The sequence below is a fragment of the Zonotrichia albicollis genome, chromosome 6 (assembly GCF_047830755.1).
Source record: "Zonotrichia albicollis isolate bZonAlb1 chromosome 6, bZonAlb1.hap1, whole genome shotgun sequence".
Taxonomy (NCBI): Eukaryota; Metazoa; Chordata; class Aves; order Passeriformes; family Passerellidae; genus Zonotrichia; species Zonotrichia albicollis.
The window spans coordinates 30,757,951-30,781,625 of NC_133824.1; the positions used below are offsets into that span (position 1 = coordinate 30,757,951).

At 44.6% G+C, this 23,675-nt stretch overlaps 1 protein-coding gene and 1 long non-coding RNA gene across 5 annotated transcripts in view; one reads left to right on the forward strand and one right to left on the reverse strand.

Moving 5' to 3' along the window:
- ITPKA (inositol-trisphosphate 3-kinase A) overlaps positions 1 to 13,020 on the reverse strand; it is a 38,269-nt gene extending 25,249 nt beyond the window's left edge. The window contains exons 1-2 of one of the 2 annotated variants that reach the window (XM_005480013.4): positions 12,234 to 13,020; positions 11,855 to 11,905 (exon numbers count right to left, since the gene is read on the reverse strand). In XM_005480013.4, coding sequence (XP_005480070.1) covers positions 11,855 to 11,905; positions 12,234 to 12,737 — 555 coding nt within the window. In that variant the 5' untranslated portion in view covers positions 12,738 to 13,020. The remainder of the gene's footprint in view (positions 1 to 11,854; positions 11,906 to 12,233) is intronic. The other variant, XM_005480014.4, reaches the window with a different exon arrangement.
- Positions 13,021 to 21,195: 8,175 nt separating this feature from the next.
- The window catches only part of LOC113459438 (uncharacterized), a 57,035-nt gene continuing 54,555 nt past the window's right edge, over positions 21,196 to 23,675 (forward strand). Inside the window, exon 1 of one of the 3 annotated variants that reach the window (XR_003380663.2) lies at positions 21,196 to 21,537. This is a non-coding gene — a long non-coding RNA (uncharacterized LOC113459438). The remainder of the gene's footprint in view (positions 21,538 to 23,675) is intronic. The other 2 variants (XR_003380662.2, XR_012580828.1) reach the window with 2 other exon arrangements.

Genomic DNA, 23,675 nt, shown 5'->3' on the forward strand with positions numbered 1-23,675 from the left:
CTATCACAAGACAAAGTCCAGTACTCCACCCCTCCTGCCTTGTCTCCTCTGAACTGCCTCTTCCATGATCCTCTAAGGAAGCATAAGGAGTTCCTGCCTCACCTGCAGTGCACTGCACTGTTCAAACAGGGCCCACCCCTGGCAATGGAATGCAAGTGTCAACATGCAGCAGGCACTGCTACTGAGCGGGGTGTGGTGTTTACCCAGGGGAAAGCCACATCCTTCAACCACTTTAATAACTCCAAGCTTCAACACAGTACAACCCTGAGATTATCCCAAACGGCTCTGTTGAAAGGATTTTGAAACAAACAAACAAAAAAATAACAACCCCAACCAAACAGAAATCCACGCTCCTATTGATGGAATGTGGCAATGACTAAGAAACCTGTAATTCTATGGAAATTAGTACTCTTCACCTTATCCCATTGGAGCAAGAGGCTTACAAGGTTTGTTTTTGACACAAACCTAAGATTAGAGAAACTCTTCCTTCTCCAAGTCAGCCCTAAGAACTATGTAAGGAATACAGAGAAAAGATGACATCTCCCTTGAACAAAACTACAGGATCAAAAGATAATTTCTGTCAACAGAACAACGTAAGAGAAGTGAGTTGAATTCCTCCTCTGTATCAGTAGCAGCTAGCCCCAGAGACAAGGGGTTATTTAAGATTTTAATTTCCATAATGTAGCCTTAAGAAAGAGAATCAAATTCAAACCTTACATAAGCATGAGTGACTCAACTAAAGACTGAAACTGAAACAAGGCATCTGTCTTCCTGAAGAGTTGTGGGTGTTTGAACAATAGCAAATGTGTTTTATGGAGCATGCTTCCTCTGCCCGGAAGGTAAACCTGCGTTCACCATCACGATGCTGGAGATCCCACCTTTGTAGAAGCATAAACATCAATTGCTGATTATTAAGATGCAAACTCACCTAAAAATAAAGTAAAATAAACAGGGTGTAGTTTATAAGGACAATTTAGCTACCAAAATTATTATCTTATGGTAAAAGAGATTTAAAAACCCCCATAAAACTTCAAAGAACTTCATACTGTTGGCTCCTAGCAACAGAACTGCAAGCCACACTCCCGTATCTTGCACAACCACCTACACCAGCCTCCTGGTACATGGAGTAAGCAGCAGCTTCTGTGCCACATTGGACACAGGCAGCAAAACCCAAGAGCAACCAATATCAATCTACCAGGGTTCAGCAAAGAGAAAACAGACATTTGAAATGCCATCTGCAGATGGGTGATGACCTACACTGGACACAGGGGAACAGGCCACGCAGAGAAGTTATTTCACAAGACAAGACTGATTTTGCTGCCCACCTACACTTTTTATTAAAGAATGCAATGTAAAAAGAATATTGGTGATTTGGCTACATTCACCCTGTAGTCCTGTTTACAGGACTGTTTCCTGTAAAACCAGAGGACTGAAAAGGCAGACTAGGATCAAAGCATAGAACTATAGCAATGGAAGAAGGCATATTTCTAGAGATGATGTGGAAAATCCCAATAGATAAATAGGGACAGAAGACAGATGATTAATTATGTGTCACTCCAGTTTTAATATTGGAATGAGAAATCATAATCAGGACATCAGCCAGTCCTATTACTGGAAAAAGACTTGGAGACTGTTGGCATAGTGATTAACTATCACTGGACTGTTACAGAGCTCAGGACTTGCTCCCTTTCTTGGTGTCTTTGCTGAAAGCAATAATTTTCTGTGGTCTTGCTATAAATTTTGAGAAAACAACTCATGAAACTCTTATAGGGGCCTGATTAGTGCCCAAACCCAAGCACCTGAAAGTCAGGAGTCTCCACTTTAAAATCCTTTTATAGGTTTTTCAACAGAATGGCAGGATCTGTCCTGAAATGAGTAACCTCAGGATTTAATTGCTTACTCCTCCTGGGTTAGTACAAAGAAGGCAAAAAAGTTCCTTATTTAAATGCCACTGAGCAAGACAATACAAACTGTATCAAATTATCAGCTCAAAATTCTGACACTTGGCATTTTGCACTATGAAAAATGAGAGCTGAAGTGTAGGAAGGTTTCTTAGTTTCTTCAGATTATATTTTCCTCTGAACAAAGCTGACCCTTTGTGGGGTCAGCGACGCCGTCCCCACAGACCATACATGGGTGGCAAAGGAGGGAGCCCACACCAAGCAGAGCCTGTCACTATTAGAATATTCAGGTCAAGCGCACTTAGCCAACAACCCACTCAAACCCCACACAAGATAACAGCTGATCTGCATGCAAAAACACTGCTCACAACGATTTTTATCCTTTCTGCTGCATCACATAAACATACAATGAAGGAGAAGAGTACAAAGGCCATAAAGTCTTCTCTAGCTCTGCCTCTTTCAGAAGACCAGGGTCCCAAAACCCAGATTTCCTGCACAACCAGGAAAGCACCAATGCACAAGAATTCTTTGTATGTGTTTCGTTCTCTGGTGATTAGCTCTAAGTTAACCACCTCAAAAAAGAGCTAAACCTCTGGTTTGCTTCAGATTGAACAACTCTAACAAAAACTTGAGGTGTTTCCAAGGCTAGAAAAAGATTCATATTGACCCCACTACAAAATTTCTAGTGAATCCTCTCGAAAGCTTTTTAACTTTCAATTTTGAGGAAGGAACTGGAAATCTAGGAAGAGGAGTGTTTTCAAAGCAGGAGTAAGCAATGTGAGGAACAGAAGTCAACCTGAAAAAGCCTGGCAAATTGTAAGAACCTCAAATTAATTTGCAGTAGACTCTCATTAGTAGTTAATTACCTTCTGTGGAGACTGCTCGGCGCAGCACAAACAAGGGATCAATGTAGCTCAGCTGTGAGGGATGTGTTCAGCCACACACAGGAGGGAATTTGAGGAGGCTCAGCTGCGCACCAGGGAGCTGTGAACTAGGTTTTCCCCACAGCAGAAGGCACCTGTCACGGTGCCTGAAGAGGCTCGCCGAGTGCAGCCCTGCAGTGAGTGCCCTCTCCAGCACGGGCACCTCACCCGGGCCAGGCAGCGCTGCCTTGTTCCACAGCGTGCGCTTCGGGAATGCAGGGAGGATGGAACATCACTGCCAGATGTCAGCACCTTCTCCTCCTGGAACATGCTCAGATCCAGAATTACATTTGAGCTGGAACTTTAATAATGCCTTAAATGCAAAACTGAGTACTCAGAAATTTTCAGAATTGAAGTTTTCGGTACAAACTTAAAGACAACCGTTAGAGCAGCAGTACACACTGTTTTCCAAATGTTAGTGAATTTGTTTTCACAACCTGTTAAATGAAGGGAAAAATAGTGAAGGAAAGATAGGTTAATGTGAAAAGTACAACTGATTTAGAAGGCTTAAACTGAGGTGTCAACCTTTGCTTTTCCTAATATCCAGTGTTATACAATACTGTACAATACTTTTGTAGAAGAGCTCCCATTAACTTTGGCTGCATGCACATATGTTCAGTGTTTCTGCTAGTAAGGTTCACTCTCAAGTTAGTCAAAAGGAGAATGAAAAAAATACAGTTATTGGCCATGGTGAAAGTCTCCATAAATAACTTCCCTAGTCTCTTCTCAGGCAAAGAAGGACTGTGAAACTGTGAAAGGCAGCAGCTCTCCACATCAGCATTCCGTCGTGTTAAATTGGGAAGTCAGCCTTTCCCTTCTGTGATCTGCTGCAGAGCTATCTGTGAATAAACAGAGGTTCTGCAATACATTACATCAGTGACTGTGGAACTGTAACTTATCCTTTGAGTTGACTGAAAATATAGAACTGTTGAAAGTCATGAATTCTGTGCATCAAGTGCTATGCCTACTTGTTATGAAAGACAGTAGAACATTAACATACCCACTCTGCAGGCACGTGAGCTCTTTCATTACATATACTTTCAATGTTTGACTGATGATTTCTTAATATAGTTGTCATATGTTCTCCTGAAGTTTTTTTGAGAATGTATTTTCCTTGATTTTTAAAGCAATAATCTGCTTGCCTATTAGGTTTTGCTCTTCCCCTCACATTTCCAGTACCCTTCCCAAACCCTGTCAGTGACTCCCCTTCTGTCTGATGGTACATAACCTGAAGCTATTACAACCCTCTTACCTCCCTCATCTCCAAAGTTTTCCTCTTGAGTAGCCTGCATTAGAACCTTGCCGCTGCCCTTTGCAATATGCAAAATAAGATTGGTCATTTGAAAGCACATGACAGTACCACTACCTGTGCCATGCGCTCAGATCTGTGCCAGATGCTTCTAAATCTTTGAGGATTTTCAGCAGAGGTGGTGATTTCAGAGCATTTGAAGATGTTCCAGTAGTGGAAGGCCTTGACATGCAGCAGCAATGCTCCCTCCATTTCCAAAGTACGTGCTGCAGGGTGAGCCAGAGCTGGCTGGCTGGTGAGAGATGCCTTCCTGTATGGGAAAACCCAACTGACAGCTGCCTGGAGCACACTGAGCTTCCCTGAGCTCACCTCCTGCGCCTGGAGTGGGATGGATGCACACATCCCTCACAGCTGGGCTCCGTCCATCTCCTGTGTGCCCACAGCACACAGACTCTGACTAGCACCAGCACCTCAAAGGTGAGAAGCAGAAGCCTGCATTTGATTCAGCACTCCACCACAGGAAGCAAATGAAGTAGAGCACAGAAAATAGTTCTGTCTTGAGTGAACATCACTAGAAAGAACCACTGCAGTGTTCTCACTATATGGAGCTGCTTGAAAAGAGCTGAGACACAAAGAAAGCTGTGTTTTCTGTAGCAGCTCAGAGAAGTGAATGCAGCTGTAATTAAGACTGGATCACTTTATGTTGGGATGTGGCAGAGATCAGGAGACAAAATCAGTTGTATTGATAATAATGACAATTTTCTACCATCACTGAAAACAAAGACCTTCTCTCTCTATGCAGTGTTCAATGCAATTTTTCAAGAGACATTATTCTTATCATATGAAAGTTGTACAAAGTACACATGAAGTTGTGTGAAGCAGTTTCTGCTGATACATCCCAAGTGAACCCTGCCATTCCTACTAACTAACTCATACAGTTCTGCAACATCCTAGCTTCCTGTTAATCCTCTGGATGAATCAGACACATTTCAGTACCAATGACACCCAGACTAAACAAGTTTCTATACATATTCTTTATCACCTGTAACCACACCTCTGTTAGAATGTGGCTCACATACAGATGAGGTCAGAAGGCTGAATAAAGCAGCAGACTGAAGCTGAATGTGAGTAAAATAAACATGGCAATAGTGGGCTGAGGTAAACAGTTTAAAGTGTTTGCATCACTGCATCACCTTACTTGGATATTTCAGCCTGTAAATACGGAGTGCTCCTGGATTCTGGGTTAATGCCAAGCTCCCACAAAGCAGTGTCTGTGCTCTGCTTGCCATAGTCACCAACTGGCTTGGAGAGTCTGTCCCAAGCTCTAAATCTGGATCACGTCAAGTCTATGATCACTGCTTCACATGAGCTGTCGATTCGTCTTTGGCTGACTTCTTCCCAAGCTTGCCAAGGAACAAGATTTGCTAACAAGCAACAATAGCCAGGCCTGATGGGTTCAGGGTAGGTTTCTACAGAATCTGTCTCACACCTACATGTCTTGGAATGTAAAAGATTTCATCCCTTGTGAGAAGCTCATCATTCATCAGTACAAAAATCCCCTCAAATGCTCAAATGTTATCCCAGACAGCGTTCTCCATAACTGACAGGAATGAATTAGTTAAGCATTGGAAACAACACATCAATACACCACCATTGGAACCACCACCACACTGTTATCCAGTGCCAGGCTATTTGCTAGCCCGACTCTGGATGAACAGGGAGCCTCTCCCCGTTCCCTACGCTTTTATTCAGAAGGAGTTGATGGACACTAACACCTGCTCCCACTCCCCTCCTTTCTTTATTACATTTTTCCCCAGGTATGCTATGCTGTGGACAGACAATGCCACCTTACCTAATTTGTGAGCTTTTGAGATGAAGCTCTGTTGGTAGAGAAGAGCGCTTAAAAATTCCATTTAAACCTATGCTATGCAAGATCCAAATTAACATGGACTGAATTTCCTCTGCATCAGCCCCCTTTCACTGCAAGAACTACCCTGACTGAAGGAAGAAGAGAGATAGACTTGACTGCTGCTGTACATAAGATCACCTTTTCCTTCCAAGATGTCTAAGGTTAACATTACTTTTTCTACGACCACATTTTATAGATAATCACTACAAAATGCCACATGATGATCCTTAGTTTTTTCTCAGCCACTGCTAAACAAAACAGCTATTTACCACAAAAATACAATGTACATTCTCAGCTTCCAACATAAAATTGCGTCACATCGTGAGCATTTAACCAAACCAATCCACTTTAACACATTCCATTTATAATAAACTTTAGATGTGAGTTGAGGTAATTTTTGAATATGTTAACTACCACACTAATTACACGTGGTAATCAAATAAACCAGTTTAAAAATATTCACTCTAATCAGTCTAACAGGGTAATAGTGTCAGGACCCAAAAATACACAGACATGCAAAATTTCCAAACTATTGCTCCAACCACTACCCTTATTCCTTTAAAGACTGGCATGGGTTTTCACAAATAAATCTGCTGAGTCAATGATAGTGTGAGTAAAAAAGTACTTAGGTATTGCTTCTTTAAATATGCATCACCCAGTGATGAGGAGTTGCTGTTACTTTTTTCTCACCTTTCCAGTTGAAACAAGCATTATAAGGAGGTTTGAACTATAAAAGCGGACATACAGAGAAACTTCTACAATACACCCAACACAGCAGGTCCACAAGTGAAAAGTTATCACAGAGTTCTTTCAACTTTAGACTGTATGCCCAAACAACATGTCCTTTAACATATGAAAAATGAAAACTATCAGAGTGAAATTGATTCAGAAGAGAAGAATCTTTTAATGTCTAAGTCACCATTTCAGATATATCCATGATTAGAAACTCTTATCTGATAAGGCATTTAATTGCCTCTCTCTCACCTGATTTGAGAACAGCTAAGTCAATTTCCTTACAGACAAGAAGTCTGTAATAAAAAGTCACCATCAGACCTGATACTGCTGATGGTTTGATATACTCCACCACTGCAATGTACAGTGCTGAAGAATTCATCCTCAAATTGAGAGATGGCTCTCAGTTCAGAGTTTTGTTCCAAGTACTGCGCAAACATGGAACATTACTGCTATTTGCCTCAAATTTGTTCAGTATACAATGGGAAGATTTCAGTATTTGGGACTGTCATTATAAATATGCATGCTTTTAGCAGCATGAAATGTATTCCATTAAAAGCAGCTGCCTCATGAGCAGAACACTAGAGAGAGAAGCTTAGTTTCTACTTGACTGGTATCTTGTCTTGCACCCTTATCAGAGTATCTACAGCTTGTCACTGTCCTCTATAAACTTGTTCCAAAAGTCCTCCAACCTCCCCAACATTTGCACACCCCCTCACAAGTTCCTCCCTTTCACCCCTGTGCCTCAACGAGCACCTTCCCCATTCCCTAACCTCCCCAGCCCACGGCAGTGTATGATTCCTCCCACACCTTCTGCCAATTACCCTCAGGAGAGGAGGCACTACCTGCTGCAGCTGGATCCAGCATGGAAGCACCTATGGATTAGCCAGCGTGCACATGGCAGCTTGCCAGCCAACAAGCGAAACAGAACACAGCTGTTTATCTCCTCTGGTACCTTCCCCCAGAGAATAAAAAGTATGCACTTATTTTGGTTTCCTCTCTTCCACCCAGTCTGACCTTTGTGAAACTTTAAAGAGCTCTTGAAGAAACTTTGAGATGTCTATGCTGCTGCCAAATTTGGCTGAAACCTACTAAAGCAGTTGAAATTGAATTGATAGAGTGATTACACAAGCTTTCTTTCCTTTGGAGAGTAGGCTAAAATCCCATTAACAGTCTTACTTATGTCATCCCGTCATTCCTATTCTTCATTTAAAAATAACAATTATATTCTACTGCATTAGCTTATGTAACCCACCCCTGAGCCAAAGCAGTTAAAACTTTCATCCTGTATTTATTAATTTATTTAGTTAGTTAGCTATTAAGTGTGTGTGCCTTTCTATACACTTGTCCATTTTAAGGTACTTGATGTTATAAAAAATACAATTAAGAAGATCAGTGAAACCAAACCAAATGCACTTCACTAATAAATATCCCCCAAAGTTTCTGGTATTACTGCAGGCAAGATCTGAACTGCTTTTTCTCTAGCAAACTGTCAGCTGTTCTCATGGTTACAGTTCTAGGAATTTGGAATGACAGGTCACAGCTATGAAAATGAGTAGATTTATTTGGCATGTTTCTATCTAGTAAATAACATTCTCCTATAAGGAGGACAAAAGGCTGCTGTACATTATCATGGTATTTATTCTCTGTGAAAACCACTCTTTAAAGTCCCCGTCCCAACAAGGAATGTGCTAACCAGACTTCGTACTTCTTAAAACTGCTCATTCGCAGAATTAAGACAAAAATACACAAGTCTTGTATCCTCTCCATTACTATAAAGGCACCACTAGTGTTTTTACTGCAAGATTGAGCTGTATATATACACCTCCCCATGGCATGAAGCAAGGCTGCAAAAGTATGCTTCCCATTTAAATGCAGGAATGTTAGCTTTTGCCATAGGGTAAAATCTATTCTGTCAATTGGCTATTTAAAAAATAACCAATATTTCTTAAGTTACTGCCAAGAGTTACAACCATCCAAATACGGCGTTATGCAGTTTCCATTATCACAGCTTTGCACCATTGGTTTTCACAAACCCCAAGTTGAACCAACAGGACAGCAGCAGAATCGGCTTCTCTCATACTTCCATCCCTTCTCTGTTGGAAGGGTCTTTTTTCAGGAAAGCCTGGATACTCCCATTTCAAAGCCTCTGCTAATTACTGCGAAATGGCATGAATAACTTATGCAGAGAAACTGGAACACCACCCACTGAGCTGCTCTCAGAGGTGGGCCTGCCCAGATGTGAACTGTCCCAGTGGAACCAGGCTGGGACTGCACTGTCACCATCATCAGCCCCAAGGTATTCACTGCTCCCAACACTCCAGGGACATGCCCACGTACTGCGCTCAAGAAGAAACAAAAATTTAACATCATCATGATATGTCAATCCATCCAACCCCAAATGCTCTGTGAAACACTTAACTGAATCACTCATCCTCTTGGAAAGCTGTTTGCCAAGTGAACTAGCAAGGAGAGCTTTCCTCCAAGGAATACAATCAGAGACAGCACTCCCAGGCACACCATCCTGGATTTAAGGCCTGAGAACTCCAGGGCAGCAAGCCATGGACACAGAGACTCCTGAGCTTCCCATCTCACACACAGTCCTGCACAGGTAGCTTGAGAGCCCACAATATTTCGGACTCTGCTGGGTCTTGATCTCCAGATCAACAGTAGAGAGGTCTGGGAGGGCCTTCTTCAGCTTAGGTCTCAAGTTCCTGGGTCTCCAGATGGAAGCCTTGAAGCTCTGATAACAGGAACATTATCAGAACTTCTACTCCCACAGTTGAAGACCTGGGCAAGTTTCCAAGGTCCCTGGTAGGCACTGGGGAGCCTGGTAGGCTTGACAACCCAGCAGTTCCCTGAGCACTGGTCTGAGCTTAATCATAAGGCACCAGGCTCCAAATTAACTTCTAACATTTCCAGAGAAAAGTCTCAGTGAATTCCCCAATACAAGAGAAATTTTAAAATGTCAAAATTTCCCATGAATTAGGAAACAGAAAACTTTGGCCCACCTCTGATTCCAGTTTCCTTCAGAAAAGTCTCCATGCTTTGTGTTCCACTCTTAGAACAAGCCTTCACCTATTAAAATACACTGAAAACAATAAATATAAACAAAATGTTCCAAATTGCCTTTAAATAAAATCTTCAAAATATAAAACCATTCCACAGAGTATCCTAAAATTTGTAGTTATTTTCACTTGCATGTTTGTGCCTTGAACCCAAAGCCTTCCACTCTAAAATAAACATTCATCCTGCCTCAAGATTTACGAGTTGAAAGGACACATCCTGTCCAGCTGAGCCCTCAGAGGTTCAAAGCACGGACTCCAACTTTGGCACAGTATGAGGTCACTGTTTTACTGAAGAAACGACTGGACAGCATTGCCCAGTACCAAAAGACATCAATTACAAGAACTGTCCTGGATGCCTCCAGATATTGCTGAGCAAACAGTGCAGCCACCTGAGCAGAAGGGCAATGCACCTGACCACAGAGAAACAGCAGATTCCTGGGATTCCAGCTCTTGGTGGGTAATGCAGCAAGCAAGGGAGGGATGAGCCATGAAAGCGGTCACTGAGCAGGTGAGCCCATTTAATTTATTAGCTAGTGCCATGGAGTTCTGCTGGTTTAGAGTCCTAGGTACCAGACCCTGCTCTGTTTTGACAACTTGCCACAGAAGGGATAATGAGATAGAGAAAATCAGCCAGAATGCAAGCTCCTGGGTGCAGTTTGCCCCATCTTCCCCTACACAGCAGGTATGGAAACATAACTCAGCCTTTTAAAGCATCAAGTATTTCACCTGAGTTGAGGAAATATTTACTTTACCAAGGAGGAATTAAACAGTCCTGCAGCTGTGCTAAACTTTGGAAAACTGCAAAAACTTTTTCAAAAACTGAATTGTTATAATACTATTGAAGTTCTCATTTTCCCACACACCTAAGTGAACAGGATGGTCTCTTGGTGTTTAAAACATTTATAATACGGATATTTTTAGTCTATAAATCAGTATTAGAGATCTTCTTCTTTTAATATTTTATTTTCTTGTAATTAAAAGGTCACTATAAAGACTTCCTAAAAGATAGTAGTAGCACTCACATGATACATGCATTTCACACTACAGGGAAGGATACAGCCCCAATCATTTAGGTCTCAATATTGTATTCAGTACAAATGACTTCAGAGAATCAGGAGCATAAGCTTTGACGCAGCACAGCTTCTCATCTGAAGAATCAGTTTTGCTTCAGTCTACACTCACACACACTTTAACCAGAGGCCACAATGCCATCTCAGAGTTCCCTTACTGCTGAAGCATCATCACTTAATTCTTGCTGCATGCATATTGCCACAGCAGGGATACTGAGTCAAATGATCCCACGGCCTTTTATTATCTTTAATTTCTGTTCTCCTGCTACTTTCACAAAATCACATAGCATGTCTTTTAGAAAAGAAAGCAAAACAAGTGATTTTTTTTGTTGTGTAAACCAGATTCTATCTCAGAATCAAAAGTACAAACTAAGACTTATTATTACAGGTTTCTTTATACTCAAAATGACAAAATACAAAACTCTTTTTTTTCTCTTCCGAAATCAGGCCACGAGTTGATGCAAACAAAACCAATATTGTGCACAGCATTTTAGTCCCTGGACTATGTGTCCTTTAAAGTAGTAAACCCACAATTACCATGAGAAAAGTCCAGCTGGAAGTATCACCTACAAGTTGCATTACTTCCTCTTTATACCTTTTTTATCAAAGCATATGTTGTGCTTGAAAACAATTCAGCACCAATGAGTTGGCAGTAGAACAACAATTTAAGCAGCAGTGTCAATGAAGGTGGGAGGGGGAATTCACTAAAGCTACATTTTTCAAGGACAAAAGCCTGAGAAGCACTCTGTATGGAGTCAGGGAAATATACATCAAAGACTATGAAAAAGCAACTAACTATATGCCTTTAAAAGTGCACTTCATGGATGAAAGCTGCCAAATTACAGAGGGGATTTACTGAGAAGAATGTGTTGCTGCCAGAATGGACAAAAGCATGCATTCTATCCATTCCAAGCTCCTCCCCATCTCCTGTCATGCTCACAGCAAGAAATGGCTCAAAAATTGACAACCACAGACTCCAGGACTGAAAGAGACAAAAAATACCTGCTGGGAAATGCCTGGTAAAATTTTATTTTGAGCATCTGACACAGGAGACTGGAAAAAAGAAAAAAAAAACCCACTTATGATCAAAAAACACCTCCCCGTATTCTTGGGACGCAAAGTACAATTCCACAGCAGAAAGAAACAGCGCACACCTGGCCGGGTTTTTGAGGAGCCCACGTGCAGAAGCGCTTTTCCAACAGGCACAGCAGCAGTGCCGCCGGCCCAGGACAGGAGCTGCACGGAGCTTTCCCGGAGCTGGGTCACGGAACCCTCGCTCCAAGCGGGAGCATCTGTTGGCCCCTGAGGAGCCCGGCAGGCGCCCAGCCGCCCGGCCAGGGGGCAGCGCGTCCCGGGCGAGCCGCTCACCCCGCGCCCCTACCTGGCTGGTGTCCTCGCCGTGCTCCAAGTGCACGATGCCCTGGCTCCTACACTCCGTGTCGCTCAGCACGTCGTCCTCCGAGTCCTCCAGGAGGGACGAGGAGCCGGTGGAGGAGATGGAGGAGTTGGACAGCCGGCGGGACTGCAGGTGCAGCGAGCTGCCCGTCCTCAGCCCGCCGCCCTCCGGCCGCGCCGGCCGCGCCTGGGGGCTGCCCTGCGCCTCCTCGCTCTCCTCGGCGGTGACGGTGAGCCGGGGGATGACGGGCGGCAGAACGCCGTTCGGGGGTCGGCAGCCCCTCTTGGGCCGGTCGGGCAGCTGACGGGCGGCGGCGGCGGCGACGGCGGCGCAGCGCGCCTCGAAGAGGGAGCAGAGCTCGCCCACGGTGAGCCGCTTGGCCCGGCTGAGCTCCGGGCTGCTGTGCAGCCCCGCGCGGGGCTCCATGGCGGGGTCGGCGCCGGGCGCCTGCCGAGCAGCGCTCCAGGACCGGCGCCCGGAGGCGCGCATGGGGGAGCGCCGCGCCGCCGCCACCGGGGAAACTTCTTTGTGGCTCAGTCAGTCTCCCGCGGCTGCCCGGAGCCCGGCGGAGAGGCGCATCGCCAGCCCACCCTGCCCGGGCAGCTCTGAGTCACCCGCGGCGACAGCCGGAGGCTGCTACCGTGCCCGCTGACCCGGCGCCAGGGCCATGGGGGCGCGCTGAGCCCGCCCGCCGCCACCGCCCCGCTCCGCCTCGGCGCTGAAGGGAGGAGCCATCGAATCGCAGCGAGCCGAGCCGCGGGAACCCCTGCCCGCCCCTTCCCGCCCCGCCACCATCACCATCACCGCCCTTTTGGTTTCGCTTTCCCTGCGGCGGCCCCCAGGGAGCGGCCTGGGGTGTCCCGGTGCCCGCCCGAGTGCGCCGCCTTACCTCCGTGCCGCCGCTCCCGCCCGCAGGCCCTCGCCCGCCGGCCGCGGCTCCCCAGGCACGGCGGCTGCGCAGCTCGGCCAGCCCCGGCCGCCCGCGGGCCGGAGGGCGGCGCGGCCCCACAGCCCAGCCCCGGCTGGGGACGCGGGCGAGGCGGCCTTGGACCCTCCCGGGGGATTTCGGCCCCCTCAGGGCCGCGCGGGGCGGCCCGGGGTCCGTGTGTGAGCGTCCCCTCGGTGCGCGCTGACACCGGGGGCCACCTCCAGGCCTCCGCCGCTGCCGTGGCGGGACCGCGACATCCTGGGGTGGCTCAGCGCCCCCCGCGGGGGCGGGGATGTGACTGGGCTGTCACCGGCCCGCGGGGCCCGGGTGACGGTGCGTGAGTGACCGCGCCGTGCCGGCGGCTGAGGGCGCTCCCCCGGCCGCGCTGCAGCTTCCCCGGCGGGCTGCGAGCGGGACGGGGGCTTGGGCAGCCCGAATTGCCTGTCAGTCAGCGCGTTACTGCTGAGCAGCGCTCAGTCAGGCTGCCTTCAGCCGCCGGTTGCTGCGATACCCAAGCCCCCTTGAGTGAATTTCAGCGTTTGACACCCCCTGCCTTGGTACTTCTTGCCGGCTGAACTCCCACTCTTTGCCTAAAATGTAACCCGTGCTGGGCTGCCGCATGTGTTGTAATTGTAGCTATTAAGACCTTTGGAACGGGAAAGGCGTTCTACCATAGGGTTACATCAGCTGAAATGATTACTAAAATTAATAATTTTGGAACCAAATGCTAAAGTCTTCAGCTGAGTTTTTGCTCATTTATCTCATTGTTTCCTTGTACTCTCCCATCTGCCTCTCACCATCTGCTCTCTCTTGCCTGCTGCTTGGGCTGGGAGCTCCTTGCAAAAGGGGCTGTGGAGCTCCGCCGCACCCAGTGCGGTCCCAGCCACGGCTGGGACTCCTCCCTCCAGGGATGCTATAAATGATTTGTTAACTTGTCTTGTGATTCAGTCAGATCATCTGTAAAATAATCACTTGATTATATTACAGCTTGATCTTTCAGGTTACCTCTGAAAAAGCCCGTTCCAAAAGGCACCACACAACATGCCTTCCCCTGAGGTGGCTGCTGTGCTTCTCACAGGGCCCACAGCTTGTGAATGCTAAGGAGCAGACAGAAAGGCAGCTGACAAACTTAAAATAAGATAAAAAATCAGTCATCTTTGGACACTTTCCTGAAACTAGGTGGTGCCTAGACAGGAATTTGGGAAGTTTGGATTTTCAGCTTAAATGGCCAAGCTTTGTGGTGGGGACTTAGTTTTGTGTAGAAGCTGTAGTGGGAGTTCTCCCAGGGTGTATGTGATGGGGGAGGCAGGGCTGACAGCTGCCACCAAAGCATGTGAAAACACAACCAGTAAAGTGCACAGTAAGGTGGTTGGCAGTGCAACTTTTCCCCAATAGGCAGTGAGAACACCAAAGCACCTGTAGGGGGGTATTCCTTCATGGTAGACTGTAATGGATTTACGTCTGAAAGAAGATGCTTCTATTATTAATATTGCAATCAGTTTCAAATTTCATGTAGCAGAAAGGCAGTCTCAAAACGTGAAAATTGATTAGACCTAATATATACCTAAAGTCATAACAGTTTAATCAAAAGCATGATATTTTAATTGATGGTTTTCTAGGAATACTCACAGCAATAAATTTATAAATTGAGCAGAAAATGCAGAGGGCAGTTTTAAATGGGTATTCAAAATTATACTCAAGGCTGGCCCGATGTAACTCTTTTATGTCACTCTGGCAGCTTCTGTCTGTAGATAAGCAAGCTGGAAAAATATATTTATTCACAGGAGAAGGGTTATGTGTGAGCTTTCACAGGGCAAACAGGAGCCCTTCAGGAGATGGCCTGCTGCATGTGGAAGGACATTTCAGTTTCCAGAGTCTCTTTTAGCCGTTGCTCTGTCTGCTGATTCTGCAATTACAAGATTTTGTGTGGTCTATGATTAGGAAACCTTATTTAGGAAGCCTTAACCTTAGCAACTGTTCTGGGACTAGCAGCTCAGTTCGGTTATAAAATGTCATTTAAAAGATTTTGCTTTCAGCTAATGAAGATGAAAACAAAAACATGCAATACATTGTCATTTTAATAAATACATGAATAAAAATTGCTCTTTTATAATATTGTTAAGTAGTGATTGCTTGGATAAGGTTAGATAGGTTTAATTGACTTCATTTATAGCATATTGCTCTAGGGAACACTGGTGTCTGAAGTTTGTGTAAGATTTAACTCAAAATCTTTCAAAGCTACCCGGAGAATAAAAAGATTCTTCAGCCAGTATCACCACATTTCCTCATAGGTGTACAGCTGTTTTAACAAATGGAATGGTACTCTGTGTCCTGACAAAGTGCTGGTGACTTGTGCTTTTCACTTGTGAAATCCTGCATTCCTGACAGGACAGGGCAGCCCGCATCCACCGGTGGTGCTTGCCAAGAGCTGGCTTTGATAAGATACAGATAAATATGTCCCTGTTGTACAGATGGGTGAACTGATAGACAGTACATGAGTTGACTACAGATATACAGTCGGGGGCAGGAACAGGGAGCTTCAAATTTGGTCTGTGCTACTGTAACCGCCAGATCACATTCCCACCTCCAGGGGTGAAGCGTTCTGCTTATCACACTCATTCTGGCTCACATCGGCACTGCTGCACCCTGCCAGGGTTTCACATTTCACACCAGCCTGCTGCAAAAACTGCTTTCTGCCTTTATTTATATTGGCAAAAATAAAAGTCTATTTCATTCCCATGAAATCCCTTTCTAAACATTGCTATCATTAACATGTTGCTTATTTCTACTTCCTTCCAGTTTGCGTTCCCATAGGGTGTCTAAGCCTTGATGACACAAAGATGTGACAGATATTTCTAAATAGATGAGAAAGATTTCATTAAGACAATGGTTTAAATATGATCTAGAGAGGAGCCTTGGGTTTAACTTGGCCTGTGTAGTACATGCATATTGTTCACTGCCCACATGAGATTTCTCAGAGACCTTCGAGCATGATAGCTGAGAAACGCCACCTCCTTCAATTCCATGCTGAGCATGACCTCAGAATGCCTGAGAAGTGCTTGAGTGCTGTGATTTGCAAGTCTCTCTCGGATGCAACAAACACAAGTATTTGTTAGTAGTTACCATTTCTCTTTCAGGATATAGCTAGGGAGAAAAGGAGTTGGGTGTGTTTTTATACAGAAAGGCCCTTTTTCTAGAACTGGAAGAAAGGCACATGGCCCAAGTGCTGGCCGTGCCTAAGGGAAGATCCCAACTCACGCACACCATTCATGCCTGAGGCAGAGTTTCCCCTCCATGGCTGAGATGAAGAGCACATCTCTTCCCGGGAAGCCAAGGGGAAAGCAGTGTGTGGGCTGCCTGCCCCTCAGGAGTGGTGTCAGGAGAGCTGTGCCAGGGGATGCCGGGGATTCTGCGGGCAGAGGAGCTGGGAGCAGAGCAGGTGATGACGTGGCCAGTCTGGTGGAGCTGGCAGAGGGGCAGCAGCAGGGACAGCAGCAGCCTCAGTGACTCACCACCATCCCCAAAGGGGCTGGGCACCCTGGCCACGTGTTTTAGTTATTCTGTCTTTGCTGCTCATTAGAAAAAGTGAGCAAGTTAGTGCATCTTATAGTCACATCCTCTTTTTGTCATACAAACACAACCAGATCAAATTATGCAAGTACACAGCTGCTGCATGCAAGAGGAGAATGAGACTCCAAACACAGGTCATATGATGTGAAAACTATTGCTGCGCTGAGAGCTCTTTATTTTTGGGATTAATTTTTGTTGGCTATTTGCCAAATTTCTCTGTGCAAGACATTTATGTATTTTTGATGTAAACTCTGGACACCTAATAAATAAAAACCATATTAAAAAGAAAAAGTGGGGAATATGTTTTTACCTAAGAAGAAGCAAAACTGTAACTGATCTTAGTGTATGGATCAGACGAACCTGCAGGAAAGCGACAATAAACTATGAAGGTCCCCTCGTGGCTGGAATTAAAATTGCATTTCCAAGTCACGCCTGCGCAAAGTATCTCCGACTATTTAGCTACCTCGCATACCTAAACTGGAGAGAGGGAGACAGCACACCTCAGGCACAGTCAAATGCCAATGTCCCCTTGGAAAAATGGGTGCTACTGTTTGAGATCACGAGGTGATAGCTATGGCAGTGAGGAAGGACACAAAGGAAAAGGCCACAGGGGAGGAAGGACAGTGCGCAGCATCCCTGCTACCAAAATGTCTGCTGGTGTGTAGGGCATAGGGTTACTCTACAAGAAAGGGTAGGGAAATACTCTGGAAAGAAGGACCTACACAGAAGGTGGACATCACCAGAGAGAAAAAAACCTGGAAGGAAAAATATTTTTCTCCCACATCTGCACCACCTCATGCTGTTTCTTCGTCATGAAAGTGGAAGAGAAATGCCTTTTCTTGTCACTTCCCTCCCACTACTTTATCCCTCACATTCTTACTGCTGCCCTGGGGGCCAACATATCCAGGGAACAAAATAAAATGGGGGAGGAGAAAGGGCCCTAGGTATAGTATTGCATGTCAGGAAACGTGTGCTGAAAGGAGCAAGCAGGCAGCAGCATCACTGGCTGCAGGTTGTTGGTTTGGCATGTGGATTGTGCGCTCCCTCCTCACATTTCCTGTAGCTCCACAGAAGAGCATCTGAGATACTCTCACAGTTTCTGCTAATGTTTTCCCTGTTCTTGCCTTAAATAAAGGATTTATCTTCCACAGCTGGCATTTTAGCAGAAATTCCACACAAAAATTTTGTAATTAAGCATAGTTGTTATTTTTGACTAGCCATTTGTAACCCCTCAGAATACTGGGACATATTTGCCTGTATTTATGTTGACACATCAAATTTTGTGGACTTAGTCCTGGTTTATAATAGTGTAAAGAAGAGGGGGATTGCATCTCATTGTGAATACAGACAGACTGTTTCAAGAAGTTTAATTTCACCTGTTAATCTTTCAAACTGTGGATGAGCTTAAAGAACAAATCATTGTTCTATTGTTAAAAGACATCTTCAGCAAAAGACTATTCCACTTCTGAGACATTTAAAGGAATAAACTATTGTGGTGGTTTGGCCCTGGCTGGATGCCAGGTGCCCATCAAAGCCACTCTATCACCCTCCTCCTCAACTATACAGGGAAGAGAAGATATAATGAAAAGTCATGGGCTGAGGTAAGGCTTAGGAGAGATCACTCACTGATTACCATCACAAGCAAAACAGACTGAACTCGGAGAAATTAATTGAATTTATTATTAATCAATATTGGACTAAGACAATGAGAAGTAAAACAAAACTTAAAAATCACCTTTCTCCATCCCTTTCTTCTTCCTTGGCTTGATTTTATTCTCAGTTCTCTACCTTCTCCCCCTCAGAGATGCAGGGAGACAGGAATGGGAATTATGGTCAGTTCATCATGTGGTTCCTGCTGCTGTTTCCTCCTTAGGGGAAAGATGCTTCTCCTGCTCCAGTGTGAGGTCTCACCCACAGGAGAGACTTCTTCAGCCCGAGTCCTTCCCACAAACCACAGTTCTTCACAAACTGCTCCAGTGTGGGTCCCTTTCCATGAGCTGCAGTCCTTCAAGAACAGTGTCCAGCCTGGATCTGCCGCAGGGCCACAGGTCCAACCAGCAAACCTGCTCCAGCCTGGGCTCCCCACTCCTGGGGTGCTCCAGTTCTGCCAGGAGCCCGTCTCAGCCTGGGCTTCCAGCAGGGCACAGCCTCCTTTGGGCATCCACCTGCTCCAGCCTGGCATCCTCTGGGCTGCAGGAGGATCTCTGCACCCACTCCATGGGCTGCAGGGACACAGCTGCCCCACCAAGGTCTGCACCACGGGCAGCAGGGGAATGTGAGCTTCGGTTCCTGGAGCACCTTCTGCCCCCCCTGCACTGACCCTGGTGCCTGTGCAGTTCTTTCTCTCACATATTCTCACTTCTCTCTCCTCTGTCTGCAAGTACTTTTGCACAATTACACTTATTTCCATCTCAAATGTTATCTCAGAAGCACTTCTACCATCACTGCCTGGCCCAGCCTCAGCCAACAGCAGATCTGTCTTGGCACTGGCTGGCATTGGCTCTGTCAGACACAGGGAAAGCTTCTGGCAGCTCCTTAAGGAAGCCACTCCTGTCGCCCCCATATATGCAATCCAAATAAAATTATAAAAACCTCAGTAGATTATGGGAAAAAAATCCCAACAAAACCAAAAGTCTAAAATAACTAGATTTTAATGAAGATTTAAGCTAAATATAATGTTTTCCACAGAAACCATGACTACTATTATTTTTTATAACAACCCGGCATAGTAGCTGAATTGAAATAGTCTTTTTAATGGTGTTACTACTCAAATGTGGCCAAAAATTATATCTCAACAGTCACAGCCTTTTATTTCCCTTTGCATGAGGGATATCTCTGGAAAACTCATTAAACTTCTTACTGGGCAATTGACTGCCTGGATGCTGGAGGTAGGGGAGCTAAGTGCACACTAAGATTTCTTTGTCTGCACAGTTTGCTTTGCCAGTTCATTTGACAGTGCTGCATTAAGAATCAAACATATCCTGAAAGGTCATAGACACACACTAGTGAGATGAATGATGCCACATGAGTGTATATTTAAGAAAAAAATCTAAGCAGGAGTAACTACTAAGCAACAAGCAAACAGCTTTATTTTAATGTAGGGCTCTGTTTTGTGCTTGTGCAAAAGAACTCCAAATGGTTTGTAGAGGGTTTTTAGGAATAAAGGTGCTCTGTGGCATGACCATAACTCCAAATTAGTGTCAATATGTCTCTTACAAAGACCATTTTTTCCTCTGTATTCCCAGCATTTGTTGACACACACATTTGCCCAGCTTTGTGGACTAGACCACAGTATGACATAGAACTTGACAGAGATTTTTATTTGCAAGTCTTGATAGTTTGTCTCTGGAATCAACTCAAATATAGAATAAAAACAGTAATGTGAGAGAGAATAAAAAGTAAAATAATTTGAAAAAAATACCAAGAAAACCTTTTCTCTGGGGTTTTTGACATTTCTGTTTCACAGAATCAAATATTGTATGCTTTATGTTTATTTGCCTGGGAGATGTACTTTCTTCACTTGAGGTCATAGGAACCAATTTTGCACTAATATAAATATGTCCATGTTGTCACTGTCTTCAAGGAGTTTTTCACTACAGGTATTGGAATTTTTTCAGGCGGAGAGTGTTGCAAAGGAGTGCATTCCATAATTACTTCCTCCAGTCGATCATAAACGTGTCAGGGAAAAGTGTGGCCTATGAAACTCGCCAGAAGCAGAAGAAATGAGGTACAGGCGGCCGCGGGCCCGTTCAGCACCGCGGACAGCTCCGGGCCGTGCCCGGGCCGCGGCGTGGCCAGGCGCTGTGCCTGGGACACGGCAGGGCCATTGGTGCCACAGCAGAGTTTATATCGGCACAAAACCTAATGTTTGAACTCAGTTATGTCTCTACTTCTGTCTGCAAAACAGGGAACCCATATTTTGTCATCATTTTGAAATCCACAACACTACTGTCACTAGTAATGCCTTTACAAAATGTCTGATAAGGTTCTTAAACAGTGTCCTGGTTTGGGCTGGAATAGAGTTTGTTTTCTTCCTAGTAACTGGTACAGTGCTGAGTTTTGGATTCAGTATGAGAATAATGCTGACAGCCCTCTGTTGTTTTGGGCTCTTTGTGCTCACCCTAAGCCAAGGGTGTCTCAGTTTCCAGGCTCTCCAGTGAGGAGGTGCACAAAGAGCCGGGCAGGGGGAACAAAGCCAGGACAGCTGACCTGAACGGGCCAAAGGGATGCTCCATCCCACAGAACATCATAGCCCATATATAAACTGCAGGGAGCTGGCCAGGAGGTGTCTTTGTCTCTGCTGCTTCCACCATTGCTAAGAGCACACAGAGTTCTCTTCAGTAACTAAACTGGGATTGTAGATCATTAGATTGGGTTTCCATCTGTTTCTCTTTCCGTGTGAGCAGATTGCTAGAAAAAAGACACTGAAAACAAGACAAATAAACCAACCATTCTTCCTTGTAAGGAGCTGCATAACCATGAGTCAAGGGTAGCCAATATTTCACCGAATTCTTCAAATTCCTCAGAAAGAGTAAGTGGCACAGCAACCAAGCATTCCTTCAGCCTCCTGAACTCTAGGTGTTTTCCACTTTTCCATGGGACAAGTAGCACAATTTGTCAACAGTGATAAACAAAGTAGGCCTGCAAAAGTACCAGGGAAAAAATATTCCATGCTTTTTCTGGCATAAAAGATATTAACATAGCATTTAACGTCAAGGAAAAAAAAGCAGCAAAATGAAGAAGAATTGTCAGAGGTGTTTTATTCATGCATCCAATGTATCATTGCCTCAGGTAAGTGCAATTTTACAAGGCTGCCCGATGACTAGACAGGAAGCAAAGAGAAACACACATCCTCTTCAAAAATGCAAGCAGAAGACCTCTGCTTCCCTAATGGGGTTGTTATCAAGCTGAAGAAACAACTTTTGGGTTTTCCTTTACAAAGCTGCTAAGTGTGGCTATTAGTTAGTTATCATATTTACTAACTGGTAGCAAATATTTTTGTAGTGGGTTTTTTACTGTATATCACTTGTAGTAATAATTAATCCTATTTCTCTTATAATGTTATCAAGGTTCTTGCCAAAGAGCTTAAAAAATTTGCCTCTGAGAGTATAAGCACTTTCAGAAATTGAAAGATTGGGCTGAGATGATACAGGGACGCTGATTGCAGTTTGCTGGATTTCATTTTCATTCTAGAAATTGCTTTTCTCTCATAGACAGCTGTCTGTAATTGTCATGAAAACACTTTCACTTTGATACAAATGTATATGGATTCCTGGAAAATAATATTATTTCAGCTTTCATCACGTTCAGCAGAACTTTGGCTGAAATTAATAACGGAGGTATTAAGTTGCACTTTATACAGAAAATGCCTAATGACAGGTTACATATTCATCTATCTATATACATACCTGTTTTTCAGGTTGTCAAATGAGGATAAAATTAATAAAGAGGTATTTAGAGAGACTGAATGGATAAATGTCTTCCTGAAAAAAATACGGATTTGAATCATAGCACACAAAAGCAAATGCCTTTCCAAATATAATTAAGTGAATATTAACTGTCATCATAAATAATTTTATATAAAATGGAACCATAAAGTTCAGTTAGAGCTTAGTTGTAAATCAAATCCATAATGCCGTATTTTCCTGCCCTGTTACAGGCCAGAATTTTTACAAATTTTTAAAAAGGTAGGCATTCACCATAGAAGAAGATAAGAAGTTCTTGCTTGGACAGCAGCTGATCAGTCCTCACCAGTGGGCAAGTTAGGTAGAAAAGCTTGTGGTGAACCTGTAAAAAAACTACTGGGACAAGAAAGCTTGACTAGTGGTCAAATTGAAACGGAATTCTTGTCCAAGGAGAGAGGAAGATAATCAGAGGGAGAAGGGGAGAGAAGAGGGAGAGAAAGAACAGGCATGAGAGTCTTGAGATAGAAGGCTTCAGGATAAAAAAACCAGTATAATTGAAACATAGCACCCATCAGGGACCTCTGCCCGGGAGAGCCTCCCTTGCCGAGCCCCTGTCGCCACCAGATGGCCCCATATGGACGCGGATGATAATTGGGCGCTTGCTCCAGAGACCTCGGGCCTGGGTTTCAGTGCCTAAATTCCAAGGATCCTAGCTGTCAACAGGGAAAAAAACGAAACAGAAATAAACCCCAACGTCCAAAAGTCTGGCCTTATGAGGCTGGAGAGTTCGAACAATCCAGGTTCAAGAGCTTGGATTAGAATACACATCTCAAGTCCTGGGATGTTTTTCATGGAGAATCGTGGTTCAATTTTTAAATCACTAGGAAGTGATTTGTTCCTACGAGGGTTGGCATTGAATTAACACTGAACTGAGAGTATAAATGGTAACTTAATTATATGTGATGTACCTGGGTTCATACATTCAATCTATGTGGCATCTGTAAAGTCACGGGTTTGCATCCAGCTTTGGGTACTCCAGGAGAGCCGGAAAACACCTGAGCTGTAGAGAATTAAAAGGAGAGCAGCACAGAAGAACAGAAATGAAACATTGCAAGCATGCAATGCCTGAAATATTGGCTTGCTAAGCTGTTTGACAAAAGGAATTAACTATTGTGGTGGTTTGGCTTTGCTGGCCAGTTGCAGGCAGCAGCTGGCACTGTGGGCAGGGTCCTGAGTTAAATTTCCTAGCCAGAAGTTATCATTAGGACAATAATCTGCTTATAGTAATTTGTTTGCTTTTCCCTGTGTTTGTTTCTTGCCTGTGCTGTCTTTCTGAGATAGACTGGACCTAAAATCAATTGTTTAATGTCAGGTGTCAGGTGGATTCTCTCTTAAATTTGTCACTCTACTTTTCCATGCTTATTTCAGGCTAAAACCTCAAGGGGCTCTTTTGCCATGCAGACATCCCTAAGGACCAGTCTTAACAGATCTCTGAGGGTAAACAAAACTTAACCCTGCAGAGAA